Here is a 16834-nt window from a genome sequence, read left to right as displayed (position 1 = left end):
CCTTGCGCGCAGAGAAGTGGCGTATATAAGAGGCCTTTTATACAGATTTGGCATAGTTGGCAACGCTGTCATGTAAACTTTCTCCATGCAACCATGCACACTCTACGTCAGCCAACAGCCGTTTATTCTGATCAACTGTTTTTTATTAGTACATGAAATGTACATGTTGCCGGTAAAATTTGATTATTTCAGACGATAGTCAACAATATTAGTTTCCTGAAATAAATCAAACCAGCCATCGATTTTATATTTTAATTTTAAATATATTCGTTCGCTAACATGGAAGTGGAGGAAAGTTCGGAACAAATTTCTATACTAAATGGTACAGAGCAGAATACCGCTACTGAAGCCATCGATGAAGCTCCAACGCTCATGGAAGAAAGCGAATTGTTTCAAGATGCTGTAATCGAATTGGGACGTCGTTTGTGGAAATCTTCTCCAGAAAAACAACACTACACAAAAGGCTGTCTATGGTCACCAGATGGCACTTGCATATTGGTGCCGGTGCACTTAGATGGTAAAACAAAATATAATTAATTTATTAGAAATTTGCCGTATTATCGTAATTTATTATTTAAAGGCATGCACGTTATTGAGCTGCCGCGTGATTTGTATTTGGCCCGAACGATGTCAGCGACGCGCGCGTTAAGTAAATTAGATACGGCTGTGCATGTAAGGGAGGGAGGTACTGTTTATGATTATGTTTGGTATCCTTTCATGAGTAGTTTAGCGCCCGAAACTTGCTGGTAAGTACCCTATAACTTTGAACATAGTTAGTTATGTTTAAATTGGCTTGTTCTAACAATATTTGTAATACCATAGTTGGTTGGCATCACGGCAACATGAACCTATACACATGTGGGATGCATTTACCGGTGAGCTACGTTGCACCTATCGTGGTTATGATAGCGTGGATGAAGTAGAAGCGGCTATAGCTATAACATTTTCCAACAATGGTGAACAGGTTATCGGTGGTTATAAGAAATCCATTAAACTATTTGATACGAATGTGTACGTAAAACTCTGATATCGCTGATCTTATTAGAATCAAGCAGCGATTTAAAAATATATTTTATCTATTTTCAGGCCTGGACGTGCCTTGAGCTCCATTAGTGTGAAACAAGCTGTCTCTTGCTTTGCGCTCACCACAGATAATGATAGCACTGTTACAACGGGATCTTGGAACGGTTTTATCAACCATTTTGATTTACGCGCACCAAAATTGGGGCCACTATTTACGCTGGGCGGACATACTGGTGGCATTACATGGCTACGTTATGCAGCTTTAACTGAAAGCGACAGTTGGTTGTTATACAGTGGCGCTCGTAAGGATAATAAAATTTTAGAATGGGATATGCGCAACTATTTAAAGCCAGTTAGAGAATTTCGACGCACTGTTGAAACTAATCAACGTATATATTTCGATTTGAGTGCACCAGAGCAGCGGTGGCTAGTGAGCGGCGAAACTGGAGGGAATTTGCGAATATGGGATTTACACAACAATATTGATGAAGCGGTAATAAATACAGTTTTCATGGGAAATATTTTAATAAACTTGATAATAAAAACCTTGCAGGTACCGCTACATGGCGATTGTTGTAATGGTGTTAACTTCCATCCCAGCTTACCAATATTGGCTACCACTTCCGGACAACACCACTTTGTGGATTCTGCAGAGGATGAAGATTTGCAAATAATTAAAGCGAAATCAGAGCAAGCTGAGATAATTATAAATTATGAAAATGCGCTCAGGTTTTGGTGGATTGGTAAATCTGTAGTGGATGATGGTGAGACTGATAATTTACTCTAAGTCAAATAGCATTGTTGTGAATGCATATGGAAAGCAGTGCGCATCGTCCGACAGTCGGCTCTACGTTACCGGAATGACCCGGATTTACTGTATATTCGGCCAAGGACTATCACTTCAGCAGCACTCCCCGTACATGTATGGGAAATGTTTTTGCTGCTACAACATAAACAATAATGCTTTGTTTTATATTTATTTGTTTAATTTAAAACAAAATTGTACAAAAATTTTAAAGTTTAAGTTGAAGTAAAATATGAAGTTTAAGAATGCAAGAAATAGTGAAACATACAGGGTTTGATTGAAAAGTAATGAGCCTTATTTTTTTAAGCAGTTTTATTAAACTAATATTCTTCAAGAATAGCGGTCCTTCCACAGCAGGAAAAAATTTTTAAACTCATCCGCCGGATTCGCGTTCAATTCGACTGTCACAGTTTTTTTGGATCGCCTCGATGGAGTCGAAACGCCTCCCCTTCAGCTTTCTTTTCAGGCGCGGGAAAAAGAAGAAGTCCGGAGGGGACAGGTTTCGGCTGTAGGTAGGGTGGGGAAGCACCGGAACCCCCCTCTTGAACGACTTGTGCCACCGTTTTACTTTGACACTGGACAGAGATTGGTCCCCGTAAGCCTCCTTAAGTGGCCAATGGTTTCGGTACTCGTTTTGTTTAGCTTTACGCAAAATTTGATCGAGTAACATTGCTCCAACGATCGCTGCATTTTCGCCACTGCAAAGTCCTAACACACTTTTAAAACAGCTTTCACGCGCGGAGCTATGTTGACTGAACCGTTGTTGCCAGCGAACTGGGGCCGGTTTCTAGTGGAAGGAGAAGGTCCAACGATCATTTTCCCCCACCAGCCGATTCGGTTGATCGCTTGGCAGACGCTTCGCGCGGCAAGGCTCATTACATTTCAATAAAACCCTGTATATATCTCTTGGTGAACTTAATGCTGAATACTTTATTGGCTGGCCATGTTAGCGTGCACCTCTTTCGTGTTTCCATAAAACATACATATATTGCATACTGGAATACAAAGTGATTTTTTTTTTTTTTTAACTTTTAGAATAACACCTTAAATTAAATGCAAATGATAATGACGTATTGACGTTCAATGTATCTCTAAAAGCGCTTGAGAAACTCTTCTGCACATGTACGTGCACGCGCATTCACCGCCAATTTCATTTCACTTATCTCCTTATCAATCTCCTCCATGAAACTGATAACGAAATCCACCAACTTATGCTTGTACATTTGTTCCGTATGGAAATTGGTGATCAGGAAGCTAATGTCGTAGCCCTCAATTGGTTTCCGGCGCAAAATGATGAACGACTCGGCACGGCGCATCATGAAACGAGTAAATTTGTGACAAAGGATCTTTTCGATTTCGTCGGCTTGTTTCACGGCAATGCTCACACGTACGGAATTAATAGATGGTTCGATGAGAACACGCTCTCGTTCATTGCGCGAAATTACTACTGGAGTTAGCACTAATTCCTTGCTGGAGCACACCTCCACTTCTGGTTTGTTGTGTCGTTCGACAACCTGCGAGGGGAAATCTTGCAAGCACATAGCAGCGGTCAGCGAATGACGCACGGCAGTCAAGTAGGGCTTTAATGTGGCGGCCATAGCGTTTAGTGTAAGAACTTTATTTGCAAATTGGTATTTTGTTAAAAATATTTTTATAATTTATATCCACTGACGGTGACGCTGATTCATTAAATTTATCAGTATTTAAGCCAACAAAAACAACATTCAATGAAAAACACCACCCACAGTGGAAATGTCACATTAGACAGTTGACAGACAGATATATACCACAATAAATATGCAAGGTTGCATGCCACAGCTTTGTTTCATAAGCAGTAAAGTTTTGAAGAACTTCCAGGCAAACTCGAACAAATTCGGAATTTATATACACCAAGAATACATTTTTCAAATCTTTTCTCTATATATATGCACTTTAAATAGGCTACAGATAACGCATGCGCTCGCGCTCCGCTGCGTGTTCATCATCTGTGGGCTTGTTGGCTAAAAATTAAATAAGTGAGATTTTCAGCGAGCGGCTCGCGCACAAATTTCACGTTTGTGGTAGGGTGCGCGAACATTGCTACAACTGTCGCATTTTATGTAGATTTTGAAGTTTGCACATCGGCGAAAAAAAATAGCTTGGAACAAAAATTAATAGTGCAGTTAATTGAGTGCCTGGAACACAAGCTAGGAAAATATAATATGAAAAGAAAAAAATAAATAAAACAAAAAAACCAGAGCATGTGATAGGATAAAATGGGTTTAATGCAGAAACGTTTGCCGAACATGTGTCTACTACTATTAAGCTGAACGACTGGGGTGAAATATTTGTCAAGAATTTCAAGTCGTCGTAGCTTTCTCGTGATGCACGGAATCTTAACGTACCGGATAATGTCTCGTTTGGCGCAACCGAGTTTTGCATTAATATATTTGTTTAATCGACTGCAGGCGTTATCAATTCGAAAATGCAATTACAGTAGATTCTGTTTTTATGCGGTAGATACGTTCCGCAAGAAACAGCATAAAAAAACAGCATAAAAAAAGCTACTAGTTCTATAGTAAAACTATAGATACGTTTCAAATGATAAAACCGCATAAATCTGAAATAATGTAATAAAATCGCATAAAAAAGGGCACTAGTCCCACATTATAACTATAGATACGTTCCATAGACCGCATGGATCTGAAATAATTAAATAAAATCGCATAAACAAAATATTGTATTTTTGAAAATTATACAGAAATAGAATCAGACAATACCCACATGTTGCGCGTTCGTTTAGGATTTGGCGTAAAATCACTTCCGTCACTTGAGGAAATGCACACGTCTGATCTAGATAGTTATGCAGGCGGTTCCATACTTGCAGGGTTAGCATTTCTGATGTAATCTGTGATGAGTTTTTGCTTAGCTGGTTTAGAATCTTATTTATATGTGCAATTCCCGATAGGTCGACATGCATTTTTTAATTTAAAATAAACCGCACTATTTCAAAACCGCATAAAAAAAAGCCGCATAAAAACAGAACCTACTGTATAAATCTCAACGTCCATACGCAAAATATTTATAATTTCATTTATCCATGCTTTTTGCGTTTTGCTTTTGCTTCCGCGTTTGTGCTAACCCTCTTCAGTGTTGCCAATTTAGCGACTTTGTCGCTAGAATTTACGACTTTTGCTTGAGTCTTGGCGACAAAAAAAAGTTTTGACGACAAAAATGATTTAGCGACTTATCTGGCGACTTTTGGAGAGCAAATCAAAACCGTTTTAGGCAATAGACACTTTTCTGTCAACTTGATTACCCGTGAATGCCATTTACCTTCCATACTCTAGAGCAGTGGTCGCCAACCTTTTCAATGTGTTGAGCTACTTTCAAGATTTTGAAATAAACAGCGAGCTACTTGCACAAGCCAACATAAATTAAATAATACACAGTTATATTCGACTTACAATACATTTATTTATTTTACTAATATACGTTCTATATATAATAAACTTATGACTTATAGTGCTTATACTTATGCATAACTACATCCATGTTCACACCTATCAATCGTAACAAAATTTTTTGCAGTCATAATTGCAAATCACAAGCGACTTAAAAAAACAACAAAACAGTAATAGTACATTATTATATAAATAAAATATGGGCAGATAAGAAGAGCATATTTAATGAGAAGGTTGACATTCTGACTCATCGATAATTTTTTTAATATTTGCAGTATAATTTGATACAGTCATTCAAATACAGTTATCCAAATGTATATCTGTAAGCCGATTGCGGTATTTATTTTTAATAAATTTCATATTGGAAAAAGAAGATTCACACAAATAAGTTGAACTGAATAACGCTTTCACTTTCAACGCAACACGACATAAAACTGAATACTTATCTTTACTTACTAAAGTCCATATACCTACATTTTGTATTTGAACCTAAAGATTTTAAAGTCAAGTCACTTTGAAAAGCAATCAGTTAAATTTCTGTCACAGCAATGTCTTCGCCAAAGTTGTTCATAACACAAGTTGCAAACTGTTGTATATCAATGTCCATGAAGGGTGAAACAACGTCACTAAAGCAATTTTGCTGAAATCCTTGAAACGATTTTTGAAGTTTTCCTTCAAGTTAGAAACTATTTCCATATGATATTTACTGTCATAGGGCTCTAATAGATTTTTTGATATCTTTTCGGAAAGAATAGGAAAATGCTTAGTATCGCGGTGTTTTAGGTTTTGTTCCCAAAATTCAAGTTTTGTAATAAATGCATTTATATCAGAAATCATTTCCGCTAATTCTTTATCCCTGCCTTGAAGCTGCAAGTTAAGCTCATTTAATTTCTCTGTAATGTCCACAAGAAAACCAAAATCTCTGAGCCAAGTCGAATTTTCCAGTTCAGGAATCGGTTCATCGCGTTCTTTAAAAAAATGGAGTATAGCAGGCAGGACATCATTGAAACGTTTGAGCACTCGTCCTCTGCTTAACCATCGCAGTTCAGAGTGAAGAAGTAGCTCTCCGTATTGACAGTCAATTTCATCAGCCAAGGTTTTAAATAATCTTCTTTGTAACGCTTGAGCTCTAATCTTGTTCACAATTTTCACCACCAGTTTCATAACGTTGTTCAAGTTTAGAAAATTTCCACATAATGCTTGCTGATGTATAATACAGTGGTAACTAAGAAATTGTGGAAAACTTTCATCCTTATGACATAGCGCCACGAGCCCCTTATCACAACCCACCATAGCTGGAGCACCGTCAGTTGTCAGGCCTACCATTTTTGATATTGGAATTTTCTCAGAAGAGATGAGATTTTTTAAATGAGAAAACAGCTCTAGCCCAGTAGTATGTCCTTTGAGTGGAATAAACTTCAAAGGATCTTCTTTAATTGTAAAATCACTAAAAGCCATCCTGACAAATATGGCCATCTGTGAGGTGTCAACTACATCTGTTGATTCATCCAGTTGCAGTGAAAAATAAATACAGTTATCTAAGTCACTTCTTAACTGTAAAAAAATATCATTGCTCATTACTTCTACTCGCCTCATCACTGTATTAGCAGAAAGTTGCATAGATTTTATAGCAGACACTATTTCGTCTTTATTTCTAAAGTTGGCGAATAAAGAATCTGCAGCTTCCAAAAATGCTTGTTTTATGATTTCCCCGTCTTCATAAGGTTTTTTCTTTTGTACAATTATCTGGGAAACACGATAAGATGCTTCAGTTGCAGCCTTATTTTTGTCGATTGTTTTCAAAAATATTGACTGTTGTCCAATTAACTGGATTTTTTAATGTTTCAGTTTTTATTTCTGGTGGCAGAATTTAACGGGAATGCCTTCTCAAAATTCGAATGTACAGTTTTATGATGCCTCTCAATATTTCCTTTTTTACGAACTGACACAGATGTATTACATAACAAACAAACACTTTTGCCTTTAACTTCTGTGAAGAAGTATTGTTCTTCCCATTCCGAATGGAAATGGTATGTCTTCGGCTTCTTTCTACTACTTGCCATAATGTTTCGAACTCTAACCCAACCGCTGCACGCAGAACGTTGATAATGCCGTTCAGTATTAAACTGAGCGCAATGTCGACGTGCATTGCGTATATAGAAAGTCAAAAAATTCTCGAACACGCTAATCGGTTCCAGCCGATCCTAGAACGGAGACGCGACTTCGCGTCGTGTTTGTCGGCGCGAAATCGCTTACCGCAGTGTTGCCGCTGTTTATCTATTTATTATGAAAATTTCTGAAATTTGCTAATACTGGTATGATTTTCAGACTTTTGGATTTTTTGCAACGTGAGCAGCGCGAGCTACCAGAATTGCCTTTGCGAGCTACCGGTAGCTTGCGATCGACGGCTTGTTTCATACAATTGTAATGAGTAACCATATTATTTTTACCACAGATTACATAAGAGCAATGCGGTCGGGGAATCGCGGATTTTATTATGTTCCGTACGTGAAACAATTAAATTGATATCGGCTCAGTTGATTGTTTACTACCCTCTAGCTTACTTACTTTTTAATTCATTTTAAGTAAATATAAAATATTTAAATCTATCTCTCAAAATGAAATTTAGGATCCGCCCCTGATGGAGTTAGCGACTTTTGATATTGGCCCTAGCGACTCAGATTTATGGGCGTTGGCAACACTGGCCCTCTCTACGCTATTAGCACTAAATCACATTTGGCCGCTCGCCGTCTGTGGCAAACAACAGCGCGTATTGGCCTCTGGTAACGATACAGCATGCTTGACTGCGCTTTGTATGTGTTAGTGCAGTCGGGTGGCGTCGTGCCACACATACTTGTTGTCGGTAAAAATCAAAAATTTTAGATATTAGCGTCAAGCACCCGACGCGCACACATATAAAGTTCTTGTCAAACAATGCTCGACCGTTACCAGAGGCCATATGTTCGTCGTCTGTAGCCTACTTTACGTACACACATTCATACATACATATGTACAAATACTTTTGTATTAATCACTTTTTAATCTCTCTTTTTTGTATATATTTTCGATTTAGACAATTTGTGGTATTCTAATGAATTTCACTAATAGTAACCATTCCTGCTTCCATAAACATTTACATTTAACATCAAAGGTTCAAGTTAAGCGCGAAAATTGATAGCTTTGTACCATATCCTTTGGGCTCCATTGCAAATAATTTGGACGAGTAGCGGCTTCATACTCTTGCGAAAGGCAATCAACCACCTGCCTTGAATTATCCAGTTCTGACAAATCTTCCTTAAATATGTCCTCCCGACGAAATTGATCCAAAAAAGCACCACGTTTCCGCAATTTATCATACTGAGCCAAAGCACGATAGAAAAGTGAGGTTATGCTAGTATGATTGGCCATCATTAGCCCGGAGACCTTGTGATTACTTTGCACGTATGGCGAGCTGCGTGATAAGGCCACCTGTATGCTAGCTGGACACCACGGTATGAATTGGGCCAACTTGCGCTCACGTATGCGTTGAAGTGATTTGTGCACTTCTGTGGGATCGACTTCGCCCTGGAAGGGAAATAATAAAAATTCACATTTACAATTTTAGAGTGTAAGAAAGATGTGCGGGTGCGTACGCGTACCTGTATAATGTTCAGTATGGAGATATAGCAATGATGATTAGTCTTATCTGGTCCCGAAGATACCATCATATTTTTCGGCTGCAGCAAACGACGCATCACATCCAGCACAGTAGTTTTGCGCACATTCACATTTGGCTGTAATTGTAAATAAATGTTTAAAGATGCCCAAGCAAGTGCATTGTAAATCTCACATCATTTTCAGTGGCCAAAGGCGTATAGCCCGTCATTAGAAAGTGTAATTGTGGTGTTGGTATCAACGGAGCCGTCAATCCAATCAGATTATTGTTCATGTAAGACGGATAACGCAAGGTGGTCGTGCTCACCGACATTATAGTGGAGACTAGATTATTAATTTGTGCGAACGTTGGATTTTCTATATGCAAACGATCGGCGGCTATGCGATTCAAGGCAGTGTTGTCCAATACGACAACACAATCGGCACAGTTTGTGAGCCTTTTCAGTGTAAGCAATGAATTATACGGCTGTACGACAACATCACTTATCTCATCCTGATTCGGAAATACGCTGTATGTCTGCAATAATTTTTTGGGGAAATGGTCTGCTAAGCGCTCCATAATGTATGAGCCCATACCCGATCCAGTGCCACCGGCTATGGAGTGGCAAAGCACAAAACCTTCCAGCGAATCACTACCATCTGCTTCGCGGTCGATTATATCGAAAACTTCTTCATGCAACTTCTCACCTTGACCGAAACCTGAAGCCCAATTGTTGCCTGCGCCGCCACCATGCTTGGACAAGTAGATATTTTCGGGATTGTACAGCTGTGTAAATTACATCGAGGGCAAAGTGTGAATTGAGAAAAAGTAGATTGGATTGAGAAAAACTCGTCTCTTACCTTGGCATGGGAGGAGGTCATTATAGTATTAATCACGCGAGGCTCTAAGTCGAGTAAGACTACGCGTGGTATATAATGATTATCATCGGCCTGTGTTGAGTTTAATTTTTATTAAATATTACTTGTATTGTTGTTGCAAAAAGCAAAAACCTGATAAAAGAACACATCCTTGCGATCTAATCCATCGCTGGCGTAGTCCTCTAGCATACCGCTTGGTGAAATGCCATGCTCCAGGCACAGCCGCTTCCAAAACTCGAAACCAACTTTGAAAGTGATTTTGATTAAAGGCAAAATTATGAGATCTCATCACATTTATCTTACTGGTTTGTAATCATAAGCCTTCGTACCTACATACTTACTTTGATTTCCGCATTGACCCAGCTGCAATGTTATTATCTCACTCGGCATTTTTGTTTTTAGCGAAAGTAGAAAATAGTTTTTGTTTTACAAATTCAATAGTTTTGCTTACCAGACGTGCAGAATGGAAAAGGTTAGGACGAAGATCGTGTTTTATATACAAACTTCACCCGTTATTTTGCTAAAACAACAAAAGCGCAGTTTGTAAGGTGAAATATACAGTAGGACACGGCTAAATGCCACTAAATATCTGTTTCTGAGGTCAATGGTAAAGTTAAAGTCTGTAAAATCAAAAAGTTAAGGTCTGTAAATAACTAAAATGTTACTCAAATATAAATAGGCAAGAACCGATTAATTTTACAGTGAAACCTATGAACAGAATAAGTAATTAGAATTACCCCAGCTAAAATTACCCCTGAAAATCTTCTTCTTCTTCTTTCATAGCGTTACAACGCGGGGTGCGTCAAAGCTTCCTTCAAAATGCTCCTCCAAAGCGGTCTATCTTGAGATGTTGCTTCGTAGTTATGTATTCCCAGCTTCTTAAGATCGTGTTCCAATGCGTCTATCCAACGGTTCCTCGGTCTGCCTTTGGCCTTCACGCCCATTAGCTTTCCTGTCAAGGCTTTCTTCACAGTACAGTCAACAGGCATACGGATCACATGACCAAGCCATCTTATGCGCTGCGCTTTAACAAAACACAGAGCTGTCTCGTTCCGAGCTCAATCGGATTCTATAGGTACTATCATCCATTCTTATCGGGCCAAAGATCTTTCTTAAAATTTTTATTTCCATGCGAGCAATCTGAGCACAATCATCACCTTAAGAGTCCATACCTCACAACCATATGTTAGGATTGGTCGAATAAGGGTCTTGTACATAGTGAACTTTGTAGCTTTAGACAAAAGTCGGGACTTGAACAAGTTAAGGTGGGCGTGATACGCTTTGTTGGCGGCGTTGATGCGATCCCTGACGCCGGAAGTTGAATCAGGAAGTATAGGCTTCCACATGGAAATTTGGCATCTGTGCAGGCCGCCTCGATTTCAACAGATATTTGGTTTTGCTCTTGTTTACAAAAAGTCCAATATCGTTCGCAATTTTGTTAATTTTTAAGAAAATTTCTTTTAAGTCATTCCTATTTCTTGAGAGAATAGCGATGTCATCTGCATAAGCACATATTTGGGTTGTTTTAGTCATCAAGGTACCGCCTTTGTTGACTTCCCTTACGACAAAGTGGAACATCAAATTGAATATGACTGTTGATAAGGCATCGCTTTGTTTTACACCTGTTTCAATAGGGAACGACTCTGTGAGCTTCCCTTGAATGATCACTTTTGCTTGTGTATTTGTGAGCGTTGTGCTAGCGAGCCTTATTAGTTTGGCAGGTATTCCTAGAACCGCTGCAAATCTATGTTCGGTAAAAAATAGGGACTCAAACCACAGGTCGTGCTGTGGATGTACAACGCAGTGATTTTGCCAACTTTAACGTATGGACGCCTAGTTTGGTGGGAAGCTCTTCGGAAGGGCTATAATGACACTAAACTGGGGAGGGTGGAAAGGACTGCATGCATTGGCATCACCGGAGCATGTAAAACTTGCCCTAGTGCTTCCCTGAATGTCCTTTTGCACTTACTTCCCAACGACTTTTCCGTTATTTCCATCGCAGCTCAAAGTGCAATCAGGTTAAAGAAGATTGGCCTCTGAAGACAATCTACCATGTCGCATTTTCGGGCATTTAACACCGCATTTCTCCGAACTTCGAACAGATCTCTCTATAACTAGAGTTTGAGGGTCGTCAGCCAATTAGCCAACTTATCTATCTCCTTTAAGGGGGTCTTCTGGTCTCCAGCGAAAAAAAAATCGATTTTTTTTTTTTGCATAATTTTGTTGTATGTGTATGCGAGAATACGCCACAGAAAGGATTTTTTGAAAATCGCATTTTTTCACATTTTTCTGGGCACCGAAGTGTACCCTCCTCCGGCCGTTTTATCATAAACTTTATTTTTAAACGCGTTTCCCCGAAAATCGTGTTTTTTAAGCATTTTGGTCACACTTTTCATAGTAGTTATACTCCGATTTCAATGGTTTTGGTCTTAAAAGGTTCGGAAAACTTACCGCTAAGTTTCCCCGTGTACGATTTTTGAAATTTTTTTTCATTCCATTTTTATAACCTTTTAAAGTTCAAAAAATGAGCAAAAAAAATTTTTTTTGCAAATTCTTGCATAACTTTTGAAAAAAATTAAAAAAAAAAATCTGTCACGGGAAAACTTAACCAGGGCAACTCTGAAGACAACGCATATCTAATTTTTGCTTTCTGATTACCCAGGTGGAAAAACCGTGACCAAAATGGAGACCTGTTTCGTTTGGAGGTGGACGTCTTCAGCGCCATTTCAAGGTCGCGGGTGTTAATTTTTTTCAAAGTCAAAACCATTTTTTAAAAGCCAAGACATGTACCTTTAAAATAAAAAATTTTTTTTTTTAAATATTCACAGGATTTGTCACAATCAATCCCCAAAAAAACCCTTCATTTCAGGGCCTCGAGACCAGAAGACCCCCTTAAACTGCCGAAAACTGCTAGTGTTTTTCAAGCAGAATTCTTTCCGATCCTGCAGGCATGCAAAATGCTTAGGGAACGCGGGAGCGAAGGAGATATTAATATTTTCTCCGAGTCAAGCCGCGATTAAGGCTCTGACAACGCCATGGTGCAGAACTAGTAAGCTCCTGTAAAAAAGAGATCAAATCTCTTGGGGGTGCAGGTAACATTTCTTTGATCTGTTCTGGGTTCCAGGACATAGGAGCATAGAGGGAAATGAAATTGCTGATGAGCTTGCCAGGAAGGGGACTGAATTGGCCTCAGAGACCTCCTATCCGGTCATCGACATCCCCCTGACAGTTGTTAAAGGGGAACTGCTCTAATTGTTTCTCAGGAAAGCGCAGAAAAGATGGAGCTCCATTTCTTCATGGGCTATTTCGAAAATCCTTTGGCCCCAATACGATATACGAAGGACTCAGAAAGTCCTTTGGACTACTTGCCATTCAATTTCCAAACTCGTAACTGTGTTAACCGGTTACTGGGCGATCGATACACACGCGGAAAAGCTAGGGTTACCATTTAACCACTATTGCAGAAGTTGTGGGGACCTTCCAGAGAAGCAGACTTTAGAGCAGTGTTTCTGTAAATGTCCGGGTTTGGCAGCTAGACGACTAAGGTCACTGGGCGCTTCTTTTTTCGACAACCTGGGGCAGTGCGCCAACCTAAATCCAATCAATCTCCTCCATTATATATAAACAGCTCTGGCTGGCTGTAGATATCTTTCTGTTGGAGGTCTCATAATGGTATCAAAACGGCGCTTTAGAGCTAATTGAGGAGTGCCAGACCGGCATTTAATCATTTCAACTACCTATATACCTACCAACCCCAGTTTGACTACTAATTCTTATTTCTATTGTGTTTTGGGCTGCAGCCTCAAATACTGAAATCCGTTGTTTTTATATTAGTAAGATTTCAATAACAACAGTAATCCCTTTGTAGGAAAATTAATTACATTTTCTCTTGCTGCTTACTGGTGTCAAATGGTAACACCGAGTGCTGCCAGGTTATGCCTCGCTTGATCTGCCCAACGTAGATTAGGTCTTCCTCTTCCACGTCGTCCCACAGTAGGTTACCTGTCGAAGGATTGCCGTGCCGGAGCATTTTCGTTTATCCTCTATATATGGCCAAGACAGCCAAACTTTTGTATTTTAATACGCTTCACTATGCCTACATCTCGATTTAGCTGTTCCATCGGTAAAGAACTTATTCTCGCCTAATCGAAGAGGACCAAAGATTTTTCGGAGAATTTTTTTCTCGAACGCTTCCAGTACTCTCTCACCAGTTGCCGTCATCGTCCAAGCGTATGCGCCTTATAAAGGGTGGTTAAGCTTCAAGGGCCGGTAATGACTTTAAATAAAATGCAATTTTTTTAAGAAATTATTGCCATTTCTCCTTATTATGATAATATTGGTATAACTCAATTACGTATGGAACAAAATATCGGCCAAATGGCTGCCGTGGCCTCGGTGGGACACCTCCATCCGATGGTCCAAATTTTCGATGACGCTGAGGCATAATTGAGGTTCTGTGCCGTTGATGTGCCGAATTATCTCATCCTTTAGCTTTTTAATAGTTGCTGACTTAGCGACGTACATTTTTTCTTTCAAATAACCCCAAAGAAAGAAGTCCAACGGTGTCAGATCACATGATCTTGGCGGCCAATTGACATCGCCGGGACGTGAGATTATTCGGCCATCAAATTTTTCGCGCAAAAGAGCCATTGTTTCGTTAGCTGTGTGACAAGTGACACCGTCCTGTTGAAACCACCTATCGTCCTCATCCATATCTTCCAGTTTGGGCCATAAAAAGTTCGTTATCATATCACGATAGCGAACACTAGTCACAGTAACTGTCTGACCGGTCTCATTTTGGAAAAAATACGGCCCAATGATGCCGCCGGCCCATAAACCGCAGCAAACAGTCACTCTTTGTGGGTGCATTAGTTTCTCGGCAATCACTCTTGGATTATCATTCGCCCAAATGCGGCAATTCTGCTTATTGACGAATCCACTGAGGTGAAAATCTGCCTCATCACTGAAGATGATTTTCTTCACGAAGTGCGCGATATGCATTTTGATTTGAACGCCCGTTTTCATAATAAGCCTGAATAACTTTAAGGCGTTGCTCGATTGTGTATCTTTCAATGGTTCAAATTGAGCTAGTCTGAAATTGAAAAATGTCAAATGAAATGCAAAAAAAAACTTGACGTTTAGGTGTGGTTCACATTCAACATCGGCCCTTGAAATTTAACCACCCTTTACAAGGACGGGGATGATTAGGCTTTTGTGCAGCGTTATTATTGTTTTTGTAGAAAGGGCTCTACTTCTTATTTGCCTACTAAGTCCAAAGTAGCACCTGTTGGTAAGAGTTATGCTTCGTTTAATCTCTAGGCTAGCGTCATGCTGCTCTGGCGGGGCTAAGATCCAGGCAACTTGGCTTTCACTTCTTCGCTACGCCTGATATAGCTGGCGTTGACATTAAAAATCTGATGAATTTCATCACCTTCTAAACCCACCCTCCTAACCATCCCATCACCACCTCTCCCCGCCCTCGCCCTGTATCCCATCGGTCTTTCTCTTTCACCTCACCTCCTTCATAATGGTATCACAAAGGACGAATCCGTTTTCTTCGTCCAAGTCTGCACATTCCCTGGGCAACCATACATACCAATCTAACCTACCTTAGCGCTCATTGTCATTTTACACAGTCGTAAATATTTTTTGAAAAAAAAAAACACAAAATTCGCAATACTTTTTGAACACACCAACACAATAGCAAAATAGCTATAATAATTATATTGTCCATAAGTGTATGTAAAAGGCCTTTCAAAAGTGACGCCTAGATTTTAATAGTGAATAGTTCCTAGGCGGTACATTCTTTTTACATCATCTTTGACATTTGTCAACCAGATAGATGTACAATTTTACATGATAGAATAACGCACTAAAATTATTGAAACATATTATAAAAAGGGTTGGTGTCGAAATTCTGTCTGTACAAAATTCTAAAAACAAAATTCTGCTTTTTAAAATTCTCCTTTTTTAAAATTCTGCTTTTTTAAAATTCTGCTTTCTAAAATTCTGCTTTCAAAATTCTGTATTACAAAATTCTGTATTAAAATACAATGTTGACAATGTTAAAGAGGTAATGTAATTATTTAATTTATTATTATTATTTTTTTTTATTATTATTCGAGATATTAAATAAAAAATAATAATAATAATTTTTTCTTCAGTTTCGATAGAATCTACAGTATTTTTGCGTAGAACTTCTTTTCGCGTGGGCGGCCTTCGGCCGCGCTTCAAAAAAATAACCCTCATCAGTCCAACTCCGGCTACGCAATCCACAGTATTTTTGCGTAGAACTCTTCTAAAAAAAACGAACAGCTGCGAAGAATTATTAAAAAAAGAAATGAATTAAGTCACACTACATATTTAAAAAGAATTGCAAAAAATATTGTAATTGGCTAAACTAAAATATTGTTATCGCTTAAACATACCTATATGTATATTTATGAATTAAATGTTTATTTTGTTACTTCTTTTATGACGAAAATCACAAAACTTGAATAAAGCAGAATTTTTCGCATTAAACATGCAGAATTTTGAAAAAGCAGAATTTTAGAAAGCAGAACTTTAAAAAGCAGATTTTTTTTGCAATGTACAGAATTTTGTCATCCAGAATTTTGTAAAACAGAATAATGACACGCTCCCTTATAAAAATGCTCGAACTTTAAGAACAGCATACCGCAAAATTCGAGATTTTTTTAGCGGAAATAATCGTCCGAACAGGTCGACAATTCCATGGTTAGTTAACAATTTTCAAGAAACTGGTTCTTTCGAGAATAGAAAAAGGACCGGCAGACTAAAAACTGGACAATCTGATAATCAAACATATTAATTTAAAAATCTTATAAAAAAATAACGCTTTAAAACAGGTTTTCTTAGCGGCTTTCTTATGCTGTGTGAGTAAATATCTTTGCTCTTTTTCTCGAGAGGTGGTAACTCTATAATGTTTTTTTGCATTAAATAAATATTTTCTTACTTTCTCAATAAATGCTGAACTCATTTGGATAAACTTTTTTTTAATTTTTTATGTCAGACATTTTTCAACACCATTTTT

The 16834-nt window shown here is 38.6% G+C and overlaps 3 protein-coding genes across 4 annotated transcripts; 1 reads left to right on the top strand and 2 right to left on the bottom strand.

Annotated features, from left to right (window-relative positions):
- The first annotated feature begins 118 nt into the window (after nucleotides 1–118).
- On the top strand, nucleotides 119–2116 carry LOC129248140 (telomerase Cajal body protein 1 homolog). Its single transcript, XM_054887585.1, has 5 exons — nucleotides 119–517; nucleotides 581–746; nucleotides 823–1011; nucleotides 1087–1516; nucleotides 1577–2116. Exons 1-5 carry the CDS (start codon nucleotides 280–282, stop codon nucleotides 1808–1810), a joined length of 1257 nt encoding a protein of 418 aa, XP_054743560.1. The 5' UTR covers nucleotides 119–279; the 3' UTR covers nucleotides 1811–2116.
- Nucleotides 2117–2728: 612 nt separating this feature from the next.
- Nucleotides 2729–3573, bottom strand: LOC129248142 (actin-related protein 2/3 complex subunit 4). The gene has a single exon (XM_054887586.1). It carries the CDS (start codon nucleotides 3424–3426, stop codon nucleotides 2920–2922), a length of 507 nt encoding a protein of 168 aa, XP_054743561.1. The 5' UTR covers nucleotides 3427–3573; the 3' UTR covers nucleotides 2729–2919.
- Nucleotides 3574–8330: 4757 nt separating this feature from the next.
- LOC129249039 (tubulin gamma-1 chain-like) lies at nucleotides 8331–10282 on the bottom strand. 2 transcript variants are annotated; one of them, XM_054888661.1, is made up of 6 exons: nucleotides 10125–10282; nucleotides 9916–10028; nucleotides 9766–9855; nucleotides 9101–9691; nucleotides 8910–9044; nucleotides 8331–8835 (listed from the first exon to the last, which is right to left on the bottom strand). In XM_054888661.1, exons 1-6 carry the CDS (start codon nucleotides 10171–10173, stop codon nucleotides 8425–8427), a joined length of 1389 nt encoding a protein of 462 aa, XP_054744636.1. In that variant the 5' UTR covers nucleotides 10174–10282; the 3' UTR covers nucleotides 8331–8424. The 2 variants fall into 2 exon arrangements, with proteins under 2 accessions (XP_054744636.1, XP_054744637.1); XM_054888662.1 differs by having other exon boundaries at nucleotides 10117–10229.
- Nucleotides 10283–16834: the final 6552 nt, after the last annotated feature.

Source organism: Anastrepha obliqua, chromosome 5 (genome assembly GCF_027943255.1).
Source record: "Anastrepha obliqua isolate idAnaObli1 chromosome 5, idAnaObli1_1.0, whole genome shotgun sequence".
Lineage (NCBI taxonomy): Eukaryota > Metazoa > Arthropoda > Insecta > Diptera > Tephritidae > Anastrepha > Anastrepha obliqua.
The sequence above is the reverse complement of the archived record's forward strand: the minus strand, read 5'-3'. Positions and strand labels throughout refer to the sequence as shown.